The sequence below is a fragment of the Peromyscus leucopus genome, chromosome 11, assembly GCF_004664715.2.
Source record: "Peromyscus leucopus breed LL Stock chromosome 11, UCI_PerLeu_2.1, whole genome shotgun sequence".
Taxonomy (NCBI): domain Eukaryota; kingdom Metazoa; phylum Chordata; class Mammalia; order Rodentia; family Cricetidae; genus Peromyscus; species Peromyscus leucopus.
The window spans coordinates 36336336-36350234 of NC_051072.1; the positions used below are offsets into that span (position 1 = coordinate 36336336).

At 43.5% G+C, this 13899-nt stretch overlaps 1 protein-coding gene across 1 annotated transcript in view; it reads left to right on the forward strand.

Annotated features, from left to right (window-relative positions):
- Positions 1-8451: 8451 nt before the first annotated feature.
- The window catches only part of Il31ra (interleukin 31 receptor A), a 43732-nt gene continuing 38284 nt past the window's right edge, over positions 8452-13899 (forward strand). Inside the window, exons 1-2 of the mRNA XM_028885210.2 lie at positions 8452-9078; positions 12464-12611. Of these exons, the coding sequence (XP_028741043.1) occupies positions 12557-12611 (55 nt within the window). The 5' untranslated portion in view covers positions 8452-9078; positions 12464-12556. The remainder of the gene's footprint in view (positions 9079-12463; positions 12612-13899) is intronic.

The window sequence follows — 13899 nt, forward strand, 5'->3', positions numbered from 1 at the left end:
CTTTCTTTCCACTTATTTTTGTGCAAGTGTGGTGGGGAAAATCGAGTCAATTCAGCTTTGTGGGTTTGGGGAAAATTGTAGTAGTCTATTTTCTCTGCAGATTTTTAACCAAATATTTCATATCATTTCCCCCAAAATCAATTGTTGTTATTTTTGACAGTTTTGTTCTCTGAAGTCACTGAAAACACTGAATTAGCAAATATTGAACAATTTCCCAGTGGAAAATACAGGGCTGCGTTCCTCTGGGCCTTTGCTCTGTTTCGTGCTTTAGTGTGTGTTTGATTTCAGTTACTGTGCTAGGTAGTGGGACCTTTCTATTTGGAACAAGTGCTCTTCAATTCTGGGAATTATATTAGTTCTCTCATGATATTTCCATCATCTGAATAATGCATAACCTAGTTTTGAGTGTGTTTCCCTTAAAATGCATTATTTGTAGTGTATTGTTGATGAACTCAGCTCAAGGCTAACCACTATACTTCATGCCTGAATGAGGCTTTGTCTAGCATTTATTTGCTCCATAAAGCACATCCCATAGTCTTGGGAATGGTAGCTAGCACTCAAAACTATGCACATGGCCATTTGAAACAGTATAGTCAGTAAACATTGGTACAGAAAACAAAAATTTTTTAAAAAGTGGCACTAAGTGGACCACAAAAAGGATACTTGTATACTTTGAGTGCGGATCAGAAGGCAGCTAGGTTGGCTTCAGCTGGAAATTTGTGTATCAGGTAATTTAATTTTCTGATACTGTACACACATCTACAAATGACCAAAACTGCTATATTAGTTTGAGAGTTTACAAATAAATATTAGTAAGTAGGCAAATTTAGAAATAAAAGCCATGAAAAACGAAGGTGAGTTATGCCAACTAATGTCTCAAATTCCTGAACCATATGTGAGTCTATAGCATAATTATACTTATTTCCTATTGACATTCTTTAGATACTGTTAGGCCTCAGCATTCTCATTTAACAATTCATTTACCATCGGTTTCACTTCCCACTGTTTTGAAAAAGAGTTTAAATTTTAATTAAAATGTAATTGCATTTTATTTTTGCATTAATGTAATTACATTAATCACTTTCCCTCTTCCCTGTCCTGCTTCCAATCCCTCTCATATCCCTTCTCTGAAACTCCTCCTATGCCCTACTCTCTCTCAAATTGATGGCTCCATTTTGATTATTATTATTATATATTATATAAATGCATTAAAACAGCCTGCTGAGTCCATTAGTGTGGCTTGTGTGTATGTCATTTCAGGGCTGATCACTTTGTACTGGATAACCAATGAGGGTGCTCATCTCTGGGAGAGACTGTCTCTCTCTCTCAGCCATCATTAGTTGCCTATAGTTCTTGGTCTGAGGGCAGGACCCTGTGGGATTTCCTCCTTCCCTGTTAATATGTCTATCGATATTATCATTTGTATGGGTCTTGTTTCATCAGCCATATTGTTGATGATGTATCATGGGTGTAGCATCCCTGTCATTTCTAGGAGACACAACCTCACAGCACACTTCCTGGCCCTCTGGCTCTTATAATCTTGCTGCCCTCTTCTGGGATATTCTGTGAGCGTCAGGTACAGGGGTTGTGTTGAAGATATATCTAGCATATATAATATATTATATGTCAACATAATCTGCTGATCTCGACATTATAACCTGTGTGGTTTTCTGTAATGGTCTCCATTTGATGTAAAGAGAAACTTCTTTGGTGAGGAATGAGAGCTTCACTTGTCCGTGGATATACGGATAAGTTTTAAAATGCAGTTAGGAGTTATGTCTGTCTAGTAAAGTGGTGGTAGTAGATCCTCTTCTAAGATTCATGATCTCAGTAGCTGGCTAGGTTTCTGGTACCAGGCATGGTTTCCCTCCCGTTGAGTGGGCCTAGAGTCCCATCAGATAGAAGTTACTGCCAAGATACTGCATCTTTAGGGATATCTTACCACTGGTTATTGTTATCATTCATTGGTATCGCACTGTTGATTCCTGCTCTCCCTTGGTAGTCTGTGTAGCATTTTCTGGCATTAAGAAAGCTGGGCCACAGGAAGAAGGCCTTCAGGTTAGAGCCAGCTCACATCTGAGTCCTGTGTCCAAAGTGTGCCCTGTCTTCAGCAATGGGAACGTAGCCTTCAACCTCTGATAGGCAACCAAGAGCAGAAAAGCCTGTGTTGTTTGGGGAGTCACTGGGACGACCCTGACCAACAGTTCAAATGGGGGTGTCTCATGACTGGCGCTGGGGGTTTGTTAGCATGTTGCTCTTGTAGGAAGCATTGTTAGCCCAAGTGGCATACTTTCACTTATACATGTGCATATGTATATATGTATGTATATATGCATGTGTGTATGTGTGTGTATATGTGCATGCATTACGTATAATTTTAGGTAAATATAAAATAATATGATTCTTGGACGCTTTCTCAAACATCTTTTGTGTTACTTGTCACTCTGCCCTCCTCCTTCATCTACCTTGACTTCCCCTTAAGTCCCACTATGAAAAAAATAATCAACATTTCTTATTTGCTGTTGTCTCTTTTCTCGTTTGTTTGTGGTTCTATAGTTTCTCGAGAGATTGAAGGTGGATACCTTCAGCTGGCCGTATCTTAACTGGAATTCCTGTGCTACGCACTTTGGGCAGATGTTACACATACCTCAGGGATAAGGACGGTTGACTAAGGAAGGGCTCTGTACTTCTCCTATTAGCTTTCCTATGTAGTTCATTCGAACAAGACCAAATGTATTTATGTTTACTGTGTAAACAGCTGAGCCTGTCCCCTCACTCCAGGGTTTCTGCTAACTTCTTCTGCACAGTGGAGAATTGCCTAAAGAAGATGGAGAGTGGGTTTAAAATAAACAACACGAGTCCAGAAAACATACCTTATCTTCAAACACAGGCTCTGTTTCTTCCCTGTTGTAACACAACTTCTTCTCTGGTTTTTATTTCTCTGTGTTGATGGTTTTATCAGTCAGTTACAGAAGGTTGCAAAATTGGGGTGCTCAATGGGAATCCCCCAAATCCTCTAATGAGGCCTTGGTATATAGGACCAACAACACGGGGTGGCCGTGGTTCTTGGATCCAATCTTAGTCACTTTTATACTGCTGTGGTTAAACACACTGACCAAAAGCAAGGTTTTATTTGTTTTAAATTTCCTGAATCACAGTCCATTGAGGGAAGTTGGGATAGGAACTCAAGCAGAGCAGAAACCTGGAGGCAGGTGCTGATGCAGAGGCCATGGAGGGGTACTGCTTACTGGCTTGCTCCTCCTGTCTTGTTCAGTCTGCTTTCTTAGAGAATCTGGGACCATCAGCCCAGAGATGGCACCACCCACAATAGGCTGGGCCCTCCTCCATCAATCACTAATTAAGAAAATGCTCTACAGTCTTGCCTACAGCCCGATCTTATGGAAGCATTTTCTCAGCTGAGGTTCACTCCTCTCAGATGGTTATAGCTTGTGTCAAGTTGACATAAAATTAGCCAGCACAACTCCATATTTTGTGCAATTTCTCAACCATTTTGAATTCAACTTCTTCACTTGTACAGTAGACATACTGTCAATCTCACGGGATCATTGTGAAGAAGAAGAAGTGAGAAAATTAAAGTTCTCAGTCCTGACCCAACACATAGCGAGGGATTCATATACTGTTAGTAATTCAGCATTAGTGTTGAGCTGGGTTTCTACTCAGTTCATATACAGATGCACAGTTCAGTGTAGGCAGAAATAAGAATTAAAAACCTCTTTTTAGAGTTAACTACCATTATCTCTTTGCTCTGGCTCCTTCCTGGCTTACACATCTCATGGTTACATATTTCTTTTTTCAAGTTGAAGATACTCAAAACATTTTATATCCACTGCCACATTTGCCAGGACTTCCCGAATATAGACTTGAAAGTGAGTAATTTTCTTGAGTTGTTTGTGGCCTCTCCGATGGTACTTCCTTTAAAGTTGAGTGGTCTAGCAGAAGCCGATGATTATTTATTTAATTGTGCCGTTACAGTAATGCAACCCATTTCCCAGCATAAGTGGGTGAGTGCCACCCTGGGTTGGGCTGAATTTAAAAGCCAAAGGAAAGCCCTCAGAGAAGCAGAGGAAGTGCACATCTCCCTAATGATAAAGTGCACATCACCCTCCATATCCTGGGTTGTGCATAGCCTTGGCTTCTGTGAGGATCCTTTGAACCAGACATTATGGGGTAACACTTAATCATGAAGGTGAGTGTAAGGACTTATTTGCTGATAATCAAACTCCCTTTTTCCTACTATGTATGGGTTTGCTTGCTGAAACTATGGGTCAGAAGCCATCTTATGGGTCACTCCCGAGACAGCTGTTGATTGTAGACACTTTTGGAAGGTTGTGTTTTTAAAAGCTATGATGAGGAGTCAGGGGGGTCAGGAGTGAGAGGTTGGGAAATGTTTCTTAACATACCAGATTTAAACTGTAGACTAAAAAAATTACACCTAGGTGAGTTGGAGCAAAATCCTTGTGGGTAGTAGAGTTTTGAAGCAGGAAAGATGCGGGAGACTAAATCACTGAGAGCTATCATACCATTTAATTGAGAGACTGTACTGAAGAGCTTGGATTTGTTTTTGTCTTCACAAACTAAGCATTTTTCTTCTGTGCACATTTTTGAAATGTTTACAAACTATCTCTGATGTTTGCTTATCTATGAAGTGGAGAGAGTGCCAGCTCTCCAGGGATTTGTAGATGAGGGTACTATGTAATGTAATCACCACTCACTGAGCTCTTCCTGTTAGCTGCAGTGTGTTCTTGCCAGGCTAGCTGCTGGCCACTTAGAGCATTCTTCCTCGGAACAGCCCACTTCCAAATGGGCTTACTGACTTTAGGGCTGAAGGCAGACCTCTGACATCTCAGTTTCTTCCTGGGAAAGCATTCAATACCTCATATAAAAAGTAAGGGGACCATTATTTGTGAAGTTTAAATTGCTAATATTTGGCTGAGTTTGACTTATGAAAATAGTAATTTTATGTAACTTAACGTAAAATGTAATCGATAGAATATATTTTATATAGTTTTAAATAATGTAAATAAATAGGAAACATAAGTTATCTGATTTACTTCAGGGACCTGGGTAAAAATACCTGTGTAAGTGCTGTATAAAGCTGAGGCCATTATTATTATTTCAAGGTCCAAATCAGCATTTAAGAGAAAGAGAGGGGCTAGAGAGATGGCTTAGGTGGTGAAGTCCTTGCCACACAAGCACAAGAACCTGAGTTCAATTCCTGGAACCCACATAAAACCCAAGCACAACTGTACACATCCTGGAATCCCCCAGAACTGGGGAGGCAGAGACAGGAGGATCTCCAGGACTCTGCTCAGGCAGGCTAGTTGAACCACTGAGTGCTAGATCAGCGAGAGACCTTGCCTCGGTAATGTGGAGAGACTAGAGAGATGACTTAGCATTGGCTGCTCTTCAAGAGAACATGGGTTTGGTTCCAATTCTCAGCACCCATATGCAAGCTCACCACTGTCTGTAACTCCAGATCCAGGGCGTCTGATGCCCCCCTGTAACCTCTGTGGACATCAGGCATGTATGTGATGTATAAGCATACATTCAGGCAAAAATACTCAAACTTATTTTTTTTTTAAAGGCGGAGTACATCTGTTGAGCTCTGACCTCTGCATCCATGCTCACACATGTGCACATGAACCTTCACATACAGCAGCAGAAGAGAATGAGAGCGGGGGCCCTTCTGTTTAAGCAAAAGAAGAAAAACTGTACACCAGATCCTGGGTGGAATTCTGAGGGACTGTGCTCGGTACTGTACTCAGCCGTACTGGGCGGGGCAGCCCTGTGCTTTGTAGAGACTGAGAAAACAAGTGCGAGTGGCCATCTGGTCCAGTACCTTAGACTTCACACGAGGGGTGGGGGGTAGGGGTGGAGGTGGGGGGTGGGAGCTGATGATGGGCGATCAAGCTGCCCTGCCTCACTCAGTCCCTCGGAATTTCTCACAGACATTAAGACTTGGTTGATAGTTTTGCTCTACTGTGCCTGGCCCAGAGTGGCTGTCGACAAGGAATTGAATGAGTTATGAACAACTAACCAGATGAGAGAAAGTAAAAAACTGGAATCAAAGTTGAACATCTATGGCCCAACCTTGATAAAGAATGGAAATGGCGAAAGTGTGGAGTGGTGTGGAGGATTGCTAGGGAGCAGGACGGCCACCCTTCTTGCTCCTTCACTTTGTAGCACGTGATAGGACATGAGGAGGCAGAGACAACATTCTCAGATTTGCAGTGTCTACTGTCAGAGGCCGGAGACTTCCACTTCTCTCCTCTTCAGCCTGGTCATTGCTTTGTAGCCAGCGGCAATTGCTTGGGTTGTCTCCTCACTTGGTGCCAGCTGCTCGACTCCAGATCCCCTGCTCTGCTCAGGCTGGATAGTGTCCCACCACCCGGCTAGTGTCACATCCTTGGAGGAGTTGTAATTGGTAGTGTGAGATGGAGAAGTAGCGTCACCAAAGTCACGAAGAGTCCACTGTGGCATATTCATTGTCCTGTTCAGGAACTCTGGGGCTTCACGAAATTCTCTGTTCAAATGCATTTTCTCTGAGACTGCCAGTTTCTAGGAAGGGGTCTTTCTTTGAAGACCAGGTACCTGCTAGTGCTCCATTTCAAAGTGAAGGCTGATGACCCAGGATCAGGAAGTGGTTTGTAGTTCTTTCTGGCAGCGCAGCAGAATCTTTGTGAATTCCCTAAAACAGACTTACTGAGGATGATTCACCTCACTCACAGCTCTAAGAGACCCATGAGGGACAGTGATTCTTGTGGGAGTGCAGCTTCCACCTTCCAAAGGGTTCTTAGGTGGAGGAGAGAGGAATAAGAAAGCATCAGATAGAAGGATAGACCTGGACGACAAGAAGAAAGACCAGAGACACAGGATAGCTTTGGGAGGGCCTGGGTCAATACCCAACAGCCTCAAGGTTTATTCAAAAGGGCTTTTTATAATATGCCAAGGGGAGCGACAAAAGACCTTCCCCTTGCAAGATCAAAGCACAGCATACAGCCAAGTGTAGACCCTTCCAAACACCTGGTAAACACACCCGTGGCCAAATCATCTCCTTATGCAGCCCTGCTGGGTAAAGCAAGCTCAGATTCTCTGACCTTGAGTAAGTTCTCACTAGGAAGCCTCTGTGGGCTCCCACAATTTCTAACACAGGAAGTCCTACATCCCTTGCCCTGGGCTTCTCCTTCTGCTAACCTTGCAATCAGAAAAGGCTTCACTGATTCTGAGCAACCTGGGAAGGAGACTTTTGGCTTTTGAGGTATCTTTCACAAGGCTGTGGTACAGTCTTGTGGCTGCCCTGTTAGAATCTGTCACTCTGATTGCAGAACATTTTGTAATTTCCCTTAATAAATCGTACTGGATAAAAACTGCCGTGTGTGTGTGTGTGTGTGTGTGTGTGTGTGTGTGTGTGTGTGTGTGTATGTATGTGTGTGTGCACGCGTGCATGCGCATGTGCACACATAACAGGTGTTCCTGCCCACAAGTGCTTGTGAAGGCCGGAGGAGGACCTTGGTCTCCTGCTCTAGCACTGGCCGCCTCTTTCCTTTGAGAAAAGATTTCTCATTTAACCTGGAGCCGGGTTTACAGCCTCAAACCCCAGTGATCCTCCATCCACCCCAGGGCTGGGGGTTACAGGCATGGGTGTGACTATGCCTGGCTTTTTACATGGGTTCTGGGGATTTGAACTCAGGTCCTACTGCTTGGACAGCAAGGACTCTTACGAAGTGAGTCACTTCTATCCTTTGAATCATCCATGTTTTACCTTCTGAGATGAGTTCTCCTCAGGGACCCCCACAAGCCTCACTGCCTGTGTGGGGGGCAGGGTGGACAACAGCAAGGATGATCCACAGAGAGTGAAGAATGAAACTTGAGACAGTGCCATCTTTGCGAGCACCGGGTCGGAGCCTTCCAGAGTCTGACCTCGTGGTTCACTTTTCTTCCACACTTAAACTTGTGACCTAGTGACCTTTACAATAAGAACTAATTCTGTTGGCTGAGAAAGAGAGCTCAGGGCTAGGACCTAGAGGAAGGGTATAAGAATAAGGACAGAGTCTATTGGTGGGGGATGCAAAGTACATGGGTCCTCTTTCATACGGATGTGTTCCGTTCACTGCGGGACTAGAACCTGAAGGATGCTCGGGATACTAGGGGGATTCAGATGGAGGCTGGCTCTTAATAGAAAATAGCAACTGTTTTTTCTAGGCATGAGCCTGCTCTTGGTCAGCTGGCTAGAGGATTCAGTATACGCTTAATTGGTTTAATAAAGCATGGCGAGCTGTTATTTTTTTCATGGGGATTGTTTCACCTGCCATCCAACTATGAAGACTTTCCCTATCTCCCTCTCTGAGATGATACACAGGTCCTTGGCTGAAGTTTTGAGCGAACCCGTGCTCTTCAGTTGTGCCGGGACTTACCACCCACACTGTGATTGCCTCTGCACACAGATTTTACTGGTTGAAGTCCCTGAGTTTGTTTCCGAACTCCTGGGAGAGTCCACTCATCTAAGAACGTTTACAGCAGCAGACAGATCTTTCTACTGTGATGCTTCACAGTAAGAAGTGGAAAAGTCCCTGTGACAAACACACATTAGAATGACGGCCCCATCCTGAGGGCAGGGCTTGTTGGCTTAGCTGCTCTGTGTCCTCCCTGCATACTTGTGCTCACCGTGGGACATTTAGGATCACAGTCCATCTGTGACTCTACCGGGAAGCCCGAGACTTTTTATCCATTTTGTGCTCAGGCTCCCTGGAGGAAAGACAGCAGGGCAGTCATCAGTAATAGCAGCTCAGTCTGGCATTGGTAGCTTGAAAAGGTAACTACCCTGGCTGTCTTCTCTCTTTGTCCCTTGTTAAGAAGCCACGACGACGCAGCTCTTGGAAGTTAGAGCTGGGCTCTTCTCCCTGCGCATAATGCTGAATGAATCCAAGAAATCTGGCTGCCAGTGTCTCTAGTAATTCTAGAAAGCCACTCTCCAGCTGTGAGCTCTCCAGCTTTGTCCTGGCTGAGGTAGTGCCGTGAGCTGTTTAAAGTGTCTTTCTAAACTTTCACCATTAACAGGTAAGTGTTCTCACAATAAAGGAATGATGTGATGACTGGCATTCATTAAAAAATATCATATGTTAAATTTTAGTTAGCATGAAATGATTTAATAATAGATTTAAAAATGAAAAATAACTTATTGGTAACAGTTTTAGCTTTATTATATAGATAATTATTCATTGATTCAATTATTGGACTGGTGGCATCTGTTTTTATGGAATTTCCATATCTAGACCTCTCTCCCTATCTAATAATGCTTTTTGAATGTGTAAATAAAGTGGGAGCGAAGACTTAAAAGACTTGTTTTCTCCTAGAAACAGATTAATATAAATTCTTAACAATGAGAAGCAGAATATTATTGTGCAATGATTAACTTTTGTTTCTTTTTAAGTTTTTTATTTTAATTTTGATAACATTTTTTAATACATTTGTGTGTGTGCATATCACAGTGTACCTTTGGGGGTCAGAGGACAGCTGGCAGGGGTTAATTCTCTTCTACTGTGTGAAGCCTGGGCCTTGAACTTGGCTGGTCATGCTTGGCACCAGATGTTTTTACCCACTAAGCTATCTTGCTGGTCCACATGATACATTTTAAAAGCTTACTTATTCTCCACTTGTAAAATATTCCCCCTTGATGTTCCATACCCATGTCTACCCAAAGTGGCTACGTCTTGAGTGAGGAAAGTCTCTAGAGTTACGTTAGGCATTAACTGTTGCTCTTCTACAATCAACAGTCCACTCCTCCATTGATGCCATTTTCCTTCTTCTGCTTTCTCAGTTTTATGAATTAAGCTTGTTTGTATCGTAAACTGTCCTCAAACTTGCCAAGGTGAGTAGGATAGTATTGAACTCACAGCCGAACTTGGACCTCAGCCTTCTGAGTGCTGGAATTCTAGGCATGTTTTCATCACTTCTGACCGTTTTTGTTCCTGTAGATCAAAGCTCTCATCCTGATTGATTACTTTAGGTATTTTCATTTCGTAGGCTTCATTTAGGTTGTCTCAGGCATAAGAGACGTTTATCCCTGTAGCTTTCTCCAGAAATTTGATGGTTGGCTTTGTTCAGCACCACCCCTGTGCACACATCCCATGATCTGTCACAGGAAAATGTAGCATTGTTCATTTCTTCCTGGAATGAGTTATGCTTTTACATTTGCCTCGTCTTTAGATTTTCCTAGACCAGAGCTGGCAGATGTTTTATTCCTTGTTAACAGCTGGGTTACATAAGCAGTACTGAATGTCTGCCATACAGCAGGCACCGTATTGAATAGGCTTCATTCTCACAAAGCTGCCAGAGCGTGGGTAAGCCAGAAAGTATGTTGCTGAGCATCACTCATGCCCACACTCCGTGGGCGGGGCTCAAAGGAAGACTCAGAGGATGCTCATGGAGGGCATCCTAGTGTAGACTGGCCTTGCTTTGAGTCTAGGAAAGTGATTAATGTGCCAGGAATAAGGATGTGGCAGGCAAAACAAAATGTCTTGATTTCTTCTGCTGCTAGACCACAGTCACCACAGAAACTTCTAATAGCAGATGGGTGGGGATTTCTCACATAGCAAACAATTGATTCTGTAGCACCAGATGCCAGAAAAATGTCCTCTAATTTGATTCAGTTCTGATACCGTAAGCCCAGAGATAACATCAGACCCCCCAGGTTGGAGGCACAAACTCCAAGATTCTCTCCCAGAAAATGCAGCTGCTAGTTCCAAGCCTTGGGTGGTTTTATTTGTGCTTTTGGATCAACTGACTATAAATCGTGGTTGTTATTACTCCTCCTTGAATTTGGCTAATTTGTTTGAACAACTCGCTGAACTCAGGAGCAGGCTTATCACATTATTACGAAAAATTATTTAAAAACATACAGATAAAGAGAAGCATAGTAGAAGGTGTGGGGTAGAGGCATGGAGCTTCCACACCTCTCCTGAAATCTCTGCTTCACTCAATTTTCATCTCTCTGAGAGCTCTGGGAGCCAGGGCCTTTGGGCTTTTTCCCAGTGTATAGGCTTGATTGATAGTGAATTGGGTGGAAAACCCAGCAAGTCTGTGGGTGGAGACTTTCTTCCTCTAGGAAATGGAGTGGGCTCCGTCTGCAATGATGAGAGTTTTAGGACTTGATCCTACAGGGGAGGGTAAGGTAGTCAGAGGGCTCTTGTATGCCTAGAAGCCAGCTAGAGAGGCGGCAGGAGAAGCTGGCACAGTGACATAGGCCAGGAATTCTGGCACTGAGGGTAGCTGGGACAGGAAGATTGCTGCTGTGGGTTCAAGGTCAGCCTTGGCCACATAAAGCTCTTGGGTGACCTTGGTTCCAATGTGAAACCTTGTCTCAGTGAAGAAAGCAAGGAAGGGAGAAAGGAAGAAAAGATAAAGGAAAGAAAGGGGAAATTAAACTGGGCAGTGGTGGCACACGCCTTTAATCCCAGCACTGGGGAGGCAGAGGCAGGCGGATCTCTGTGAGTTCGAGGCTAGCCTGGTCTACAGAGTGAGATCCAGGACAGGCACCAAAACTACACAGAGAAACCCTGTCTCGGGAAAAAAAAGGGGGGGAGGGGTATTAGAATTTCTGTTAGAGCTTCTGTGACTTATCTCAGGAAAGAGATAGTTTAGTTTCTATGGTCTGCCTTGAGGAAGGAGTTATAAGCCAAGGACCAGGTGAAAACCCAAAGTATATATCATAATCTTATAAGGTGAAAGGGCCCTGTAGGTACATACACAGTTTGGAGACATGAAATAAAATAGAGTTTCTGGGAAACTGGGGGTTATTTCATTTGATCCAGTGCTCAGTAACTGAGGCAAAGACAAGAAGCTGGCCTCAGATCTGTACAGATTTGTGGTACCTTCTGTCTGCCTCAGTCCTGTTCTCGATGGTAGTTTGCTTTGGGTATTGCAGAGTGGTGTGCATTGTGGACAAAAGAAAAGCCTGTTGCCAGTATATATCTATAATAAGGACTGGGGTTGATGTAATAATTATGAAAAGATCTGTGTTGTGAAAGAGCCAATGGGATGGGATGGGAGATGGGATAGGATGGGGAATGGAATGGATAGGATAGGAAGGAGGATGGGATGGGAAGGGGATGGGATGGGATTGAGGATGGAAAGGGATGGAGGATGGGATGGAATGGGGGATGGGATGGGATGGGGGATGGGATAGAGGATGGGATAGGATGAGGATGGATAGAATGGGATGGGAGGATTGGGATGGAAAGGGATGGGATGGGATGGAATGGGGGATGGGATGGATGGGGATGGGATAGAGGATGGGATGGGATGGGATGAGGAATGGAATGGGATGAGATAGGAAGGAGGATGAGATGGGATGGAGGATGGGATGGGATGGGGGATGGAAAGGGATGGAGGATGGAATGGAATGGGATGGAAATAAAACTATCCTTCATGCCCACGTGCCTAGAATCCATCACTGGAGTAGTGCTGTTAGAGAGACCCTCACTTGACTGATGACATCTTGAGCTCTCTCCAGCCTCTGGGTGTGAATTCCGGAACAATGTGGACCTTGGCACTATGGGTGTTCCCTCTACTCTGCAAATGCAGCCTGGCAGGTAGGTCAGCCTTTCATAAATCATGTAGTTCATATGTTTTTGGATAAGAATTTTAACTTCAGAACAAAGGAATTCTGAACATGCACAGATAAACAGCATAGAATCTGTGGCAGTGTGTGTGTGTGTGTGTGTGTGTGTGTGTGTGTGTGTGTGTGTGTCCACATGTGCACAAGCTTGCAGAAGTGTACTGACAATAGAAAGTATATAGTCTTACAGTAAATTTGGAGTGATGATCTGTCACTCTTTTAAAGGAAGAGGTATCCTTCAGGTCAAGAGCATTTAGACATGTCCAACATGTGGTCCACAGGCTACATACATTCCAGGTTAGCTATGAATGAGATCAAACACATTTCTAGATCACAACATCATGCCACAGTGTCAGAGGGTTGGACAACCCAAGGATAGCTGTAAGTACAGTCTGGCATAACATTGTAAGCCTACTTTATGAGATAGCTTTTGCCATGTTTTTGTGACTCAATTGCATGGCTCTCAAGAGTGAAGTTTGTAGATGACAGTTTCTTGTGCCAACGTCAAAAGGTTGGTCACATCTAAACCATGCCAGCCTAAGAGCAATTCATTTTATCACAACTTATGTTTAAATGAATTAAGATTGGGAAAAAAAAGTCACTCTGGGCTGGATAGTAAAAGGGAAGGGAAGTACCATTTACCAGCAAATGTAGGTTTCTTGCATGTCAAATGGTCAAGGCATGCCCCCATGACCTTTCCTCATCTTTTTTTTTTTTTTTTTTTTTTTTTTTTTTTTTTTTTTAGACAGGGTTTCTCTGTGTAGTTTTGCGTCTTTCCTGGAACTCACTTTATAGCCCAGGCTGGCCTCGAACTCACAGAGATCCGCCTGCCTCTGTCTCTCAAGTGCTGGAATTAAAGGTGTGTGCCACCACTGCCCGGCCCTTTCCTAATCTTAAAGGGTCAAGGAGGTACAGTCTTCCTGTGTGTTCAGGAAAAAGAAATAATGATGCTAGAGGACATTTACTCTGTCCTAGATTTCTTCCCTAATATCCGTGTCAACTGTCTTGGTTTTTCTTGTATGGCAAGCAGCAAGCTCCGAACAAAGGCAGCACCATGCAGTCAGCCCTGGCTGAGTGGAACATCAGATTCAGAGCCATTCTCTTTTCTCCTGACATCTGGCGACATCTTTATTCTGGAAACTAAACATGTGATTCCTTCTGTTTATGGGTTTTAATGCATGTTAACCAAAGCTGCTTCTTTGTCTTTGAAAACTGGCTTTAATGAGATAAAGTTCACGCATCTTACAATGACGCTGAAAACA